General features: G+C 44.4%; 2 protein-coding genes across 5 annotated transcripts in view; both read right to left on the minus strand.

The window, feature by feature from the left end:
• The window catches only part of PHKA2 (phosphorylase kinase regulatory subunit alpha 2), a 68,495-nt gene extending 61,642 nt beyond the window's left edge, over positions 1-6,853 (minus strand). For 3 of the 4 annotated variants that reach the window (XM_040997699.1, XM_040997691.1, XM_040997681.1), the window contains exon 1: positions 6,636-6,793. In XM_040997699.1, coding sequence (XP_040853633.1) covers positions 6,636-6,713 — 78 coding nt within the window. In that variant the 5' untranslated portion in view covers positions 6,714-6,793. Of the gene's footprint in view, positions 1-6,635 lie in introns of all 4 variants that reach the window. The other variant, XM_040997704.1, reaches the window with a different exon arrangement.
• A 4,373-nt stretch (positions 6,854-11,226) lies between these two features.
• The window catches only part of ADGRG2 (adhesion G protein-coupled receptor G2), a 48,031-nt gene continuing 44,246 nt past the window's right edge, over positions 11,227-15,011 (minus strand). The window contains exons 23-24 of the mRNA XM_041002595.1: positions 14,180-14,332; positions 11,227-11,411 (exon numbers count right to left, since the gene is read on the minus strand). Coding sequence (XP_040858529.1) covers positions 11,227-11,411; positions 14,180-14,332 — 338 coding nt within the window. The remainder of the gene's footprint in view (positions 11,412-14,179; positions 14,333-15,011) is intronic.

Genomic DNA, 15,011 nt, shown 5'->3' on the forward strand with positions numbered 1-15,011 from the left:
GTAGACCAGTACCAACTGGTTGTTCCTTCTGTCACTCTTTCAAATAAATCTGGGGCCAAAGGGAGGAACATGGGGGTTCCTCTTATGTCCCTCACTGGAGCTTTATAACTTTCTTTGAGCATCTCTAGCCCTCCCATTCGGTTTCTTCAGATCCCTCATAGTTTTGGTTGTCACAGTAAATGCTTTAACAAGAAACTAATGTTTATGAATCATTTGTGGCTGATGTAAAGGGGATACTTTGATTATTGCACATGAATCTTCTAAGATAAAAGGCTCATGGGAAAGTGGTATTAAAAGAGGTATATTTTAATAGAAAGTTCTTGAAATCTATGCAGTTTTTCCATAAGATACATTTTTCATGAATATATATCTTTCTAAAGATGTTATATATGACAAACTTGGTCTAAGAATGGAAAACTCTGGTTCCAATAGCTTTGGAATTTTAAAACACTTTTCTTAATGTATAAAGCAGAGCGGGACAGAAACTTGGCTTCTTTTTCACCTTGGTTCCTGAGTAAATAAACCTCAGAATGGTTTTTGGTCCTAGTCTGTAATACCATCTTAGACTCGAACTTTTTTGACTTGTTCCATTCCTTTAGCTATAGATCTGATCAGGATTTAATTTTTTTCTTGAGCTAATACTGGCAACATTTATCTAGAAAACTGTCCATTTATGTTCTCAAATTTACTGACAAAAATGATAGTGTTTTTCAGTTACCCTCAAAACTATCTATTTGTCCTTCCTCCCAGCTCCCCTCTCATCAACCTGGCCAAGAGTTTGAGTTGTTTTTTTTTTTTTTTTTAAGATTTACTTAAATTGGAAAGGCAGATTTACAGGCAGAAAGATATTCCACCTGCTAGTTCATTACCTAAATGGCCACAATGGCTGCAGCTGAGCCCATTTGAAGCTAGGAGCCTCTTCCAGGTCTCCCACATGGGCGCAGGGTCCCAAGGCTTTGGGTCATCCTCCACTGTTTTCCCAGGCCACAGGCAGGGAGCTGGATGGGAAGTGGAGCAGCCAGGATGTGAACCGGTGCCCATACGGGATGCTGGCTCTTGGAGGTGGAGGATTACCCAATTAAGCCAAAGCACTGGCTCTTCTTAAGCCACTTTTTTTTTTTTTAACAAAACAAAAAATCAACCAGCTTTGTTTGGTTTTGTTAATCTTTCTTTGTTTTAAATTATAGTAATTGTTTATTTCCTTCTATTTTCTTGGATGTTTTTTATTGTCCCTCAGTCTTGAGTCAACCAATTTTTAAGTTTTTGCTCTTTTCTAATCTATACATTTAAGAACTTAAATTTCCTTCAAATACCACTCTACATACTATAAATTTTTATTTGGAATGCTTTTTTTTTATCACTCAAATCTAAACACTATATAGTTTTCGTTACTTGTTTTTAGATCTTGCTAGGTAGTCTTGCTAAGCTGCTAAACACATTTGGAGGACTTTAGCAATTACTTCCAATTTTCCTACATTAAAAATGTGGCATGCTTAAAGCTGATTTTTCAACATTTAAAAACATTTTTCATGGTATTTGAAAGGCAGAGAGAGAGAATATTGCACGCAGTGATTGACTCCCTTACTGCCTGGAATGGACAGAGTGGGGGCCAGGCTGGAGCCAGGAGACTGAAACTCAATGCAATGCAGGGCAGCAGAGACAGAGTGCTTAAGCCATCATCTGCTGCCTCTCCGGGTGCACAGAGGAGGACGTTGGACCAGAGGAGCTGGGACCTGAACAAGGCACTTGAATCTGGGATACAGAGTTTTCAAGCAGCCACAGGACTGCTGCACCAACCACTGACCCAGACTCTTGTATATTTGTTGAAACTGCCTTTCCACCCTCATTTGTCACTCGTTTTTGGAAAATAGATTTTGCAAAGTTGCAACAATAAGTACCTCACATTGATTCAGTAGTTTTACATATGTAGAAAATACTTATTCCAGTTTCTCATGGTGTTCTAATTTTCTATGCCCTACATATTTCTCTGCATGATCTATTAGTATCTGAGAAACAAAGTTTAAACAAATTCCCACTGTTGGGCTGGAGGTTCTGGCACAGCTGATTAAGCTACCACTGGGGATGCTCATGTTCCCTATCAGAGTGCCTGGATTGAGTCCCTCCTCTGCTTCCTATGTAGCTTCCTCCTAATGCATTCCGGAGGCAGCAAATAATGGCTTAAGCACCTAAGTCCCAGCCACTCATATTGGAAACCCCATTTCCTGGCCTCATACCTGACCCAGCCCTTGGCTATGGCAGGCAACCCTTTCAATCCAAACAAGAAGTAAGAATTATGGATTTGGCAAGTTTATATACTTTGAAGCTTTGTTATCATTTAGTGAATTTAAAATTGCTATATTTTCTTTACTAATTACCATCTGTCATCTAGTAATAGACTTCAATGTCTCATAATTTAAAAATTTCAAAACCTACTTTGACATTAGCACAATTACGTCAGCTTCTTCTTGGCTAGTTTTTGCCTACTATATCCTACCCCATTACATTACTCCCAACCTTCTAGCAACCTGCACTTCAGGTTTTACGTCTCATGAACCATATACCCCTTTCGAACCAGTTTATTAATTTCTATTACCCAGCTAAATTAAGCCTATGCCGCATTTACTGTGACTACTGATTTGGTTGGACTTACTTGCAAGTTATTTTGTTCTTACAACTTACCTTGCCGCCTCCTACTTTTCACCTTCCCCCAAAACCCTCTTTCCTACTCTTGGAATAATCAATTTTCTTTACTCTTCTGTCATGTTGGCAGTCTTGTATTCTATTTGTATTTGTGGTCATGCTTACACAAGAACTCTTAAAGAATTAATACTTCTATCCTCCTTCTTAATATGAATAAAGACCTTGGAATTGTTGAAGTCCAGTCTATTCCTATTCTTTTGCCATATTATCTTACAGTACTTAATTATACTCTTTTTCACCTTTTCCAAATTGGTCTTTATTTCTGTTACTATTTGTTCCATACTTCTTGTTTTATTTATTTCATTCTTCTCATTTTAAATTTTATTGCGGCTAGATGTTAATGTTTAGTTATTGGTCACTTAACTACTTGCTTTATTGTACTAAATAATCGGAAGTTAAAAAATACTGTCTTGATTACTAAAAACTTCTTCAAGAGGTGAGGGGGTACTTCCAAGTCAGCTGGTTTCCCCCCCCAGATGCCTGCGACAGCCAGCCAGGAGTCAGAAGTTAAGAATCCAGACCTTCATGTGGGCCGCAGGAGCCCGGTTAGTGCAGCCAGCACGGTTGCCTTCGAGTCCACATTAGCAGGAAACTGGACTCAAGTATCACTCCCAGGCAGCCCGAGGCGGAACCTGTCTCACCCGGCATCTTGGTGGCTAGGCCGATAACCCAGGCCTGTGTCTACTCTTGAATCCCTATGTTATTACCACTACTTCATACTTAACTCTTTCAAAAACGCACTTTCAAACAGGGCTGCTACTGAAGAAATGCATCAGGCTCTGCTCAGTCAGGCCAAAATAGCCTAGAAATCTTTTTTTTTTTTTTTTAACAACAAGTTTTTGGTGATTTTTCTAGTGTATATATTCACAAAATCTGCAAAAGGAGCCTTTTACAAGCATAGCTCTTTTCTTTTCCCTAAGCATTCAAATAATATTTAATAAAAAGTATCTGGCAAATAAAAATAGGAAGTCTTTCTCCTTTACAGATACAGGAAAAACAATTGGTTGACATGCTAGCTGATAGACTCTTGCCTCTGACAGAAGAATGGTAATTAACTTGACATATTTAACACAGAATGACTTCTACCAAGGAAAAACCAATGTGAGTTATCTTAACAAGCAAAGCACAGATAGAGTTCATATCTTCTAGCAGCTGGGGCTGAAAAACACCTTAACCCATTCGCACGTATCTGTAGAAGATGGAAAAACGTAATAGAAATTATAGAAACCACTTGGCCTGGTCCTTTTTTCTTTAGTGTGGTAAAATATATATAATACAAAACATGCCTAATATAGAATTGTTCATTCATTTTGACAGTGTGATTAGGTGGCTGCCTAAGATCCCTCAGGAGAGGCCGGGGCCTTCCCCAGAGTGCGGTTTTACAGGTGGTGGAAATGACTGTCAAAGGGTTGGGTGGCACAGCACACAATTCTACACCTGCTGTGCTGGTCAGTCAGCGGAGTTTGACACTGCAGCCAGAAAAGCAAAAAGGGCAAACATAAGGGCATCTCACCATCTACCCCCAAAGCAAACACAACTGAAGGCTCAGACAACTTTTTTTTTTTAATGATTAAAATGTTGGGGAAGAAAGTCCAAGCGTGCAGACTGGCTTTGTTGGGAAGATGCTCTTTGCTCCTGAGGGAAGGCATGCCCACCAGGCACAGCAGCGGGGTCCAGTGTAGGGAGTGTCTCATGAGCAGGGGATGAAGCGACCCTTTCAAAAGCTTGGGGCACTCACTGCTCCATGCAAAAGCACACAACTGATGAGGTCTCTGTGCTTGAAAAGGCATAGTAACTACGTCCGGGGGCCACAGAGCCAGTAGCAGCTGCGTCATGGACATCGGGAGCGCCCAGCATCACCCAGCAGCTCAAGTGAGAACCACCTGGGTGCTAACACATGTCCTGAATCAATGTTTTATTTTTGTTTTTAAGATTTATTTGTTTTTACTGGAAAGGCAGACTTACAGAGAGAAGGAGAGAGAAAGTTCTTTCACCCACTGATTCACTCCCCAAGTGGCGGCAACGGCCAGAGCTGAGCTGATCCGAAGCCAGGAGCTAAGAGCCAGGAGCTGCTTCTGGGTCTCCCACACAGGTGCAGGGTCCCAAGGCTTTAGGCCATCTTTGATTGCTTGCCTCAGCCACAGGCAGGGAGCTGGAAGGGAAATGGAACAGCTGGGACATGAGCCAGTGCCCATATGGGATCCCAGCGCTTGTAAGGCAAGGACTTTAACCACGAGGCTACTGCACAAGGCCCATATCAATGCCCTAACACCATCAAGAAAAGCCAGTACTTACTGACTGTCCATTTGTTGCTAGTCAATGTATTCGGGCGTAAGTTTTTTCCTTATAGTAGTTCAATGGAAGTTGGTGTTCTTGTCCCCATATTCAGATTAGGGCTTGGGTTCCAGAAAGTATAGCTAAAATCTTTTTAAGGCAGAGCTAAGAATTCAAACTCAGGACTAGATCTGACACAAGCATCAGGTTTCATCAGTTCTTGCAGCCACTGCCATCACAGACCTTGAGGGAGAGGCCTTTCAAGTTGGATTTAAAAATATGTGACAAGGGCCTGGAGCGATAACCTAGTGGATAAACACCTTGCATTCACTGGAATCCCATATGGATGCCAATTCATGTCCTGGCCACTCCACTTTCCATCCAGCTCCCTACTTGTGGCCTGGGAAAGAGGACAGTCCAAATCCTGGGGACCCTGCACCCACTTGGGAGACCTGGAAGAAGCTCCTGGCTCCTGACTTCAGATCAGCTCAGCTCCAACCATTGTGGCCACTTGGGGAGTGAACCAGTAGACAGCAGATCTTTCTGTCTTTTCTTCTCTATAAATCTGCATTTCCAATAAAAATAAATAAAATTTGTGACAAATATATTCCCCTCCTTGCGTGCCTGCGCTTTGAACTCTCCACGTGACAGGCCTTCCTCTCCCGCCCCACAAACTTGCTCAAAGCTCTCAGACGAGGAGCACGCTCCGTCAGTCACAAACACCAGTTAGGGCTGCAAACTGCCGTGTGGACCGAGCCTGTTTGGTGGCAAGAGATGAAATAAACTAATGTGAGAATCTGCAGTTACCCTAGGCATAAATTTCATTGCTCGACAAGAATTCATCCTCTTGAAGCCCAGTCCTTCGTAGGATCCCTGCATGTGGCAGGTGCACAGCCAATATGGCTTGAGTGAAGGGGCGAGGCTGAGAGATGAAGCACGCGCTGAGAATGGTCCATGGCTGCCCATTTGCAGGCTGGACCTCTAACCACCAAATACCGCTCGTTTCTTTGACTCAGAAGGCCCTATAAATAGCTCGTGTTGATTGAAGGCAAGCAACACAACTGCTGTCTACACTCTGAATAAAAATAGTTCAGTGGTCTTGCGAGGCGGACCCACACCTCAGTGGCCCAGCTGGCCAAGGCACGGCAGGCATGTTTCCACTTTGGAGCACATGGTGTCTCTACAGGACCCTTGGAGCTTAGGAACACACGACCTGTTTTTGGCCCATATGCTACTACATTCAGTAATCTCGCTAGTCGCACTTTATTTGTGAAACAGCAATGTGAGTAGGCACTGAGGCCCGGACAGGGGGGTCACTAAGATGGTTACTTGCAGCAGCTGCAATAGTAGTTACCCTGCAGAGGCTGGCCGGCCTTCCTACACCTCTCATTCAAAAGCAGACACAACAGAAAGACACTGCATATACAAGCAGCTCTAAGTTTTGGCTGTAAACAATGATCAAAGAGTTTCATGAAGAGCAGTCACAGTCGCTGTTGGAGTTGTCTCCTTATTTGCACAGGAATGGGGGTGGTCGTTAGTGGCTAGCAAGGAGTGGGCTCAGGTGGGACGCCTCTTAACTGCAAGGTCTCGGACAGCAGCGGGCTGGGGGGGCGGGGGGGGGAACAGAGACTTGGGGAAAGCTTGACACAGTGGCATCTTACCTGGTAACACAGGATGGTCTGCTGCACCAGCCGTGCGTACCCATCCAAGCGGACCCCGGAGTTGCTCCTGCTGCGCATCTCTTCCACGCTCCGGGTTCCAGAAGTCGGTAGAAGTCTGCTCTGCTGTGGAGAGGCGGGCCGCCTGGCCTGCAGCTGCCTAGCAAGCAGGCTTCTCAAATACTCAGGATGGGGAAGGGCGGGAGGAGGTGGGGACTTTTCAAAAAAAAAAAAAATGAAGAAGAAAGAAAAGTGTAACTGGAAAGCGAGCCAGCCAGTATGGCTCGGCTGGGAGGCGCGGGGGCGGAGACGGAGGCAGGCGTTATGGCGACTCCGCCTCGACCAGGCCAGCCGTGCTCCCTTACCCAGAATCTTTTGTCCTCTGGGCGTAGCGGGCAGCCCGCCTCGGCTGTGAGGCAGCCCACCCAGACCTGCCCCCGCCCCGACCCTGCAAGCAGCCTGAGGAGGAAGAAAAAGGGATGCCCCGAGGGAACGTAGTCAACCTGATTTAGGATGGGAACTGAATTACTTCCTTAATCCCCTTCACTTCCCCCCAGGCTGCCAGCAGAGGCCGGGGGAACAGGTCTTCGGTCTTCGGCGGCCTGCCCCGCCCTGGGGCCGAACCCTCGGCGCCGGGCCTGAGGGGAGACCCGCAGGCAAGAGCTCGGCCAGAGGCCCCGCCCCACCCTGTGATGTCATCAGAGCCCCACCCCTAGCCCCGCCTCTGCCACCCACGGAACCCTCAGAGCCTGTCCTGTAGGGAAGCAAACCCGGGCTGGCCTGCAGCAGCAGTGGCGAAACTGGCTGCAGGTGGGAAGCAGCTGGCCTTCCTGAGCCACTCTGTTCCTCCAAGGACTGTAAGCCCCAGCCGGTGCTGGAGAAACAGGCCCTCTCAAGCCGTGCATCTCACTGCCCCGTCCTTGTCCCCATCCCCATCGCTGCGGTGCAGAACCCTGCTGGGGGATCCTAGCCTGGAAGGGAAATAGGGAAAACTCGACGGGGGTCCTCCAGCTACCTGGGCTAGGGTTTCATTTTCTCCTGAATCGCTCTGCAATTTGAGACTTGCTATTCGTTCATTCCCCATGCCTGCTGATCGCCTACTGTTCCTGCCGGCCTTTGGCCTGGCAGTCCTCGTGTGGTGCCGGATTTTGAAATCCCCAGAAAATCATCAAGTTTGAAGTCAGTGCTAAGGCATAACGGTGGTTTATTCAGGTTAGCCTCGGTCTCCCAGCCACCTCCCTGAGCGCAGCAGGGCTGGAGGGGGAGGGGCCGCTGCAGCCCAGGCTGCTGCAGGAACAGCAGGGGGGGTAAAAGAGGAGAGGGCCCCCCCCCCCCCCGTTGAACAGCCCAGGGTCCTTATACATTTCAGGCTATTAATTATACAGTCATGATTTAGCAGGCTTCTATTGGTGGGTTTGAAGCAAGCAAAAGGTACAAATTGATGGGTGGTAGATCTTATCAAACACCAGGAACCTCCTTCCTGAGCAGTGGTCTGTCTAGGTGACTGCCAGCTGTCCTGCCAGGTGTCAGGTAGACTATCAGGCCTGGAGTTCACACAGCCCCCAGCCAAACAATTAAGGCAGAATCACAAAAGCAGAAAACATCTAGGTCCTTCGTTTGTCCACCAAGATGTGGCCCTCATAAGAATTTCGCTGGACAGTTAGCTTCATGGCATCGATGCTGCAAACACCTTGCTGTTTTCCACATAGCTTCTGTTGGCTTGACCCCTTCGGCCCTCCCTTCTCACCACCAGAATATTCTCTTAAAGGGCCAGTGTAACTTTCCCCTTTCCTATTGGCCCTCCACATTCTTCAAATTGTTCTTTCAGTAAAAACCTCAAACTTGGAGTCAGTTCAAATTCAATTCACACTTCAGTTCAGCCACTTAAAAGTAATGTGATTTTTGCATGCTACTTCAGTTTGAATCTCAATGTTCACATCTGTAAAATGGGGTTAAAGATTAACATAAAGTCCTCAGCAGCGCCCTGCCTCCTGGGTGACTTGGTTAGACACAGCCCAGAATTTCAGGTGAAGCTGTACCATCAGTTTTGAAGGGAATAATCCTGACCATTTGTCAATGAAGTCGGTACACGTGCTGAATGATGGCAGTGTCTTGACTAAGAACTCCACCTCCTGGCCCCTGCTCTGATAGTCAAGGCTTTTCTCTTCTCTGTCTCCTTGCAATAGGCACTCAGATTGTGGCTCCTGCTTAGGAACAGCCTGCCTCTGATCTGTCCCATATTTGTATGGCACTGTGGCAGAGCCGGTAAAGCCGCTGTCTGTGGCACTGGCATCTCGTGGGCACCAATTTGAGTCCCAGTTGCTCCACTTCTAATCCAGCTCCCTGGGAATGCAGTGGATGCTATAAATGCGTGGACACCTGCATCTTTGCAAGAGACCTGGATGAGCTCCCTAGCTCCTGGCTCCTGCCTGGCTCAGCTCAGCCGTTGTGGTCATTTAGGGAGTGAACCAGCCAATGGAAGACCTCTCTCCAGTTCTTTGCTCCTCTCTAACTCTGCCTTTCAAATAAACAAATTAAAAAAAAAAAAAAACAGGAGCGTGTGTTTAGCTTAAGGGTTAAGATACTTGAATCCATTAGCATAAGGCATAGGTTTGATAACATGACCCTGGGAGGCAGTGGTGATGGCCCAAATGGTGGGATGCCTGCTACCCACGCAGGCGACCCTGGTGGAGGTCCCAGCTTCCTGCTGCAGGACAGCCTGGTTGCAGCTATTAGGGGTACTTGGGGAGTGAACCAGGAGACAAGAGCTGTATTGCTGCCTTGCCAAGAAAGCACGTATTAAGAAAAAAACCAGGTAAGACAATTTGGCTGAAAGATCATAGTCCAAACATAAAACCTGATAGGAAAATGAGTGTAGCAGATTTAAGATATTAGACATTACTAATCCTTATCTTCATAAGACGCCCTGTCACCTCTATGCCACCCCACCAGGGAAAGTGACCACAAAGCGTTTCTTATTAAGACAGTTACCAAACATCAAAGGATTCTGCTGCAAATTTACTTTATTGATTTTAGCATTTCAGTTGATTTGTAACATTTCCATTGATTTTATAACCCTTTGGTTGATTTTTTTAACATAAATATAAGACAATTAAATAAATCAATAAATCAAAAATATTGCAGAGACAAATCAGCGTTCACAGAAGGAGATTATAGCACTACTACAGTTAGTCTGGAATATAATATCCATCGGAAATATATGCAAGGGAGCTTTAGTGAAAGAACTAGCAGGTTCTGAACAGTTCCCAAGAAGGACATGTGTGTGGCGAAGGACATGTGTCAGTGGGAAGCAGATGGGCTCCATGTGCCTAGGAGCAGTTGGCAGTTGATCTGCATGGTAACAACAGCATCAGAGTGGTCTGCTGTTCGCAGGAGCTGCTCCCCCTTGTCACTATACACTCTTCCAGGCTTGACACATTTTACAAAATAGCTATAAATCTGGTTGGGCCAGAGTGATTTGTCAGAATAATCAGCAACACATCTTTTAAAGAACAGCAATATTCTCTTTCCCCTTTCTCTCAATCTCTCTTCTAAGAAGTCATCCTATGCTGCTCCTCTCTTCTGAAAGGCCCGGGGATGTGGGCAGTGTCAGTAGGTACCTCCTTCACACTCACCACTTTGCTAACAGATGGTTGAGACTCCGGTTCCATCCCTGTCTGTGGCCAAGGTCTTTAGCTAACTTGCTGCAGATTGCACACTGCTAATTAGGGGTAGCTGCACAGATAGCCATTGGCCTCAGTACTGGATGCCACGTATAGCTGTAAGGGTCATGCCTCGCACAAGGATGCCAGAGAGAATGAATGGAGCTCACACATGGCTCCTTTCCTGCAGAACTGTAGGCCTACTGAGTGCTGGCTGTCCCATGGAGTCCCCTTTTTCTAACTTGCTCATAGGTAGTGGTTGAGCTCATTGTGGCACTGTCACCTTACGGTTCCCAGTCTGACTAGCACTGCTATTCTAGAATTCAGTGAAGTCTCTGTATTTCACAGCCCATACAGTCTCCAAAAGGAGCTTTAGAACTCACCAAATCAGCAAGGATTTTTCTGAATTATCACATTCAACAAAGTACGACTTTGAGTCTAGGAAGGCATGAACTTACACAGTAGGAAATAAATAACCAAACACGCAGAAGTGCTATTTTGGACAATGTGGGTCACCAGCTTTTAGCCCATATACATAACAAAAGCATGCAGAACTACACTTGCCAACAGGCTAAAGTCAACAGCTTCTTTACGTTATCAAAGGTCATTTTCAGCCCACATCTTTAGAGACTAAGTGAACTACTTTTTTTTTTGATAGTTTTTCACTGCGTTGTTTAAAACTAACTTCTTTGAAACACAGTAAAGAAACCAAATCACAAATTTCTAAAACCTATGATGATTTTTTTAATAGATTTCTTGATTTATTTTTCCTTCCTCTTCAAAGGTAACCATCGCTCCCAGTTAGCTTCTGCTCCTCTCGAGGTTGCTAAGTAGAAAACAAGTTGATTTTCATCATCTCACATTGTGTAAAAAGGCAAAAGCTGGACCTTTCATGCTGCCGAGCTTCATGCTCTGATCAGAGAAAGAGGTAATCACATTTGCTCAATGAAGGGTAAGCTTCCCCTCTTCGAAGTCCTTCTAAGAGTCATCCGGTTTTTACCACTGCCGGAATCTTCTTTCTCATTACACAGGTGCTGTTTGCCAGTGAAATCGTGAAGGCACACGTCTCCATTCTGAACACTGAAAGAAACCCCATTCTTTTCCGTGGAAGCATTCCCTACATTGGGAAAATCAAAGTCAGTGTCATGAGGGAGCCACAGAAAGCTGTAAAAAACAAACCCAGACATTGCTCTCATCTGAACTATGCACAAATACATCTTTTAAAAACTTGATATCCATATTATTCCCTCCTTAAGGTCACTCAAACTCAGCACAGCAAACTGGAAATATTCTATGGCATTTTTAAAGCAAAACAATCAAAAGCCTATTTCCTAACTCTGGTTGAGTCTATATTGATTACAAGTAGTGTTAAACAACCTAAGGAAAGATCCTGGTGTCCCCTCAAATGTTAAATAAGGTTAATAGAGTCCCCACGTGTATCCTTGCAAAATCCCTGGTTCCCTAAAATTCCTGTAAAACAAACTTTCATATTAGAGCAACACAGGGCAAGTAGCCCCAACCTTTGTGACAAGACAGCACTTTTTTAAATTGTAGTTTAAGCCAGTTTGATTAGATAAGGATAGATTGGATCCGTTCAGGATAGAGCTGATTTCCAAGAGGAAATTCCACCCTGAAAGTCCAGGGCACACAGGCATGTGAGGGCAGGCGTGCTTGAAGCCTGGCCACTTCCTTCGCAAGCAGGCCCTGGATGCAGGGGAGCACAGCTGCTGTGCTTAGCCCCATCTTTCTGACAACCATACTATTGGGAGATAGCACGGAAAGCTGAGTAATAAGCTCATCTGTTAGTTGGCGATTGGTAATGCAAATATAGCAATGCTAATAATATGCAGAGCACATTCTAATTGACATCTCATTTTAAATCCTACTGGATTGAGTAGGACCTATTTCATGGATAATGAAACTATGGCTGCAGAAGCCTTGCTGTGCCCAAGGTTATCCAAGCCCTCTAAGGCAGCTCATAACTGAGATATGTCACATTAGTACAAATTCGGCCACTGATATGGTTAACACATTTGTCTGTGCTACCTTTCCAACAGGCCAAGATGCCTGGCCATCTGAGGCAGCTGTTCAGATTTAGGCATTTTGGCTTGAGGACATTTGATACAGGAACACTTTGTCCTGGCAAAATAAACAAACCGATCTACTATCAGCTTTTTGCAAGTGTCAGTTGCATTCTCCATGCATTCTGGGTCCTGGGGCGGGGGGAGTACAGAACCAGGGATTTTCATCTATTAATGTATGTCACATGGCTCTAACATGTATGTTCACCCTCACCGGCAGGTATCAACATAGCTATGGCAGGCAGCTGTGGCATAATGTGCCGTGGCTGTTGGATCTGATTTCCCCAGAGCATGGCAATGCATCGATAGGGCCAGGCCAGTCAGATTTCATCTCTGAGTGTTGTTTCTACAGAAAGATCTGGCATATGAATTCAGAGCCCTAAACATGTTTTGTGATTTGAAGGCTTTGAGAACCCACTTCACATCTTTTATTCTGTGTTCAAGTTGCTTTCTTAGGCTTATAAACCAGCCTGAATTCATACTACCTCGACTCTGTTTACCTATGCTGGCTCACTTGTGATATAGCTGTTGGACATGCGACTCAGAGCCTAACTTCTGGTAATGACAGTAAAGAGCTAAGGGCATTGAGGCAGCTGTTTCTCTCTCTCTCTCTCTCTCTCTCTCTCTCTCAGTGGATCTCATCAAGAAGCAATCTCAACTGAACTTGAACTGTGGTCATGCAGCAAGATGGAGGAATCCACTATGGGGGGAGGGGTATGGAAGGGGTGGGGGGAATCCCCAGTGCCTATAAAACTGTATCACATAATACAATGTTAATAACAATAAAAAAAAAAGAAGCAATCTTAGACTCAATGTGACCCCTGACCCAGGAACAGCTGACCATATGTGGGGACGTTTTCGGTTGTCAAAACTGGAGCTGGGATGCACCATAAAGAATTAACTAGCCCTAAATGTCAATTGTGCCTGAGGTTGAGAAATCTTGATTTGACACATCCTATTGTATTTTAAAAGTCTGGACAAACCAGCAGTACCTTCCATCTTTTGGAGAGTGGTAAAGCTATTTTATAGATGTGTGCACCTTCTCCCAAACTTTTTGAATTAGGCATGAGAAGGGTTGCTAGCCTAAAACAACAGATAAAGGCAAATTCTCCATGCAAGGAGATAATATACTGGCAGAGTTTAAGTTCTTGTAAAAATGCAAAAGACACTAAGAAGTCAAAGTTGGTTAAAAAGGGGGGGAGTTAGAAGAGGGGGTAATATAAGTTTTATGAGTAATAAACAGCCAGGTCTTATGAAAGAAAGAAAGAAAGATCGCAAAAGTTTTTAGCTAGAAATGTCAGAATTAGTGAGGGAGGCACCGCAGCAGTAACCTGTTCATCTATTAGTGCCATGGGTACAACACTTGGTATATTCATGGGGTTTGGGTGCTGTCACAAAATTACCTTTATTGTGGGAAAGACTTGACAAATGTGAAAAATGAAAAATAGAATGGTTTAAAAGTGTTAGATGTGTATGATTATAGGTATAATAAATATCAGTCTTATTGATTATTTTAGGTACTGCTCTCACAGAAATAGCACAGTACTGAAGTCTTTGGGCAATACTTAAATCAGGACTTAAAACTTTCAGGTTATCATGCAATCCCATTACGAAAAACTAAATCTTAAAAATTAATTTGAATATTTTCTCTAAAACGAATTTGGATGGACAAACTTATCAGGGAACCACATTTTGATCTACTAGTCATATGTCATTCTATTGCTTAGCAAAATGCCACTAAAGGATAAAAGTACTTTCAGCAACAGATACTAGCTTGCTAAATACTATATTGAGACATACATACCATTCCCGCTTGCGTGTACTGAGCAATCATTATTCACTAGCAGTGTGGTGGAGTTAGTGGAGTTACTGTTTGATTGTAAGGAATTTGAAGAGCTGGATACTCCTTGGTTTACAGTCTGCTTCTTTAAACCATTAGTAGCAGTTTTACTCCAGTCTACAGCAGAATAAGCATTACAGAAAAACAGGGCAGTATGTTGAAGCTCAAACGCCAGAGACAGATCACAGTGTAACAGTTCTAGCACCTGCTCTCTCACTACCGGAACTCTCACAGAGACACTTCACAGGCTGGTGTGATAAAAATGTTTCATTTATACCCGAGACATTTGTCCTAGAAGTGACTTCCTGGTAGAAAGTCCCCTATCATCTCCTGGCATGAAAAGTCAAGCTAGCTTGGTTGTGTGTGTGGTATCCACTGCACTGGGTGGTAATGCAGAGCTTGCTATGGCCTCCACAAGAACAGACTGACTGTGCTGTGTTTCTTTGCTGTTCCAAACTCCATGGAAATGGCTCATTATAGGTACTGCCATGTTCGCTAGATACTGCCAAGGTAGGTTTCCCAGGTACTTATGATGCACAAGGAATCTAGCTCTTCCAACAATGTTTCATTTCTCTCTTCTTAATGAGTGAAATACCTGACTACCCAACAGGGAATATGTGAAAATAATTTCAGAATGATCAGACATATGCTAAAAACAGCTAATCAAATGTATCCAGATGCTAAAGTTTATACACCAAGTTTCAGCCTGCTAACATAAAAAGTTGAGTCAAAAGTTAAAAGATTGTGAAGGTAAATATTAAAGATTACTCTGGGAAATGACAAACAGGAGCTCAGG

Source organism: Ochotona curzoniae, unplaced genomic scaffold (genome assembly GCF_017591425.1).
Source record: "Ochotona curzoniae isolate NIBS_2020 unplaced genomic scaffold, NIBS_Ocur_1.0 contig_1274, whole genome shotgun sequence".
Taxonomy (NCBI): domain Eukaryota; kingdom Metazoa; phylum Chordata; class Mammalia; order Lagomorpha; family Ochotonidae; genus Ochotona; species Ochotona curzoniae.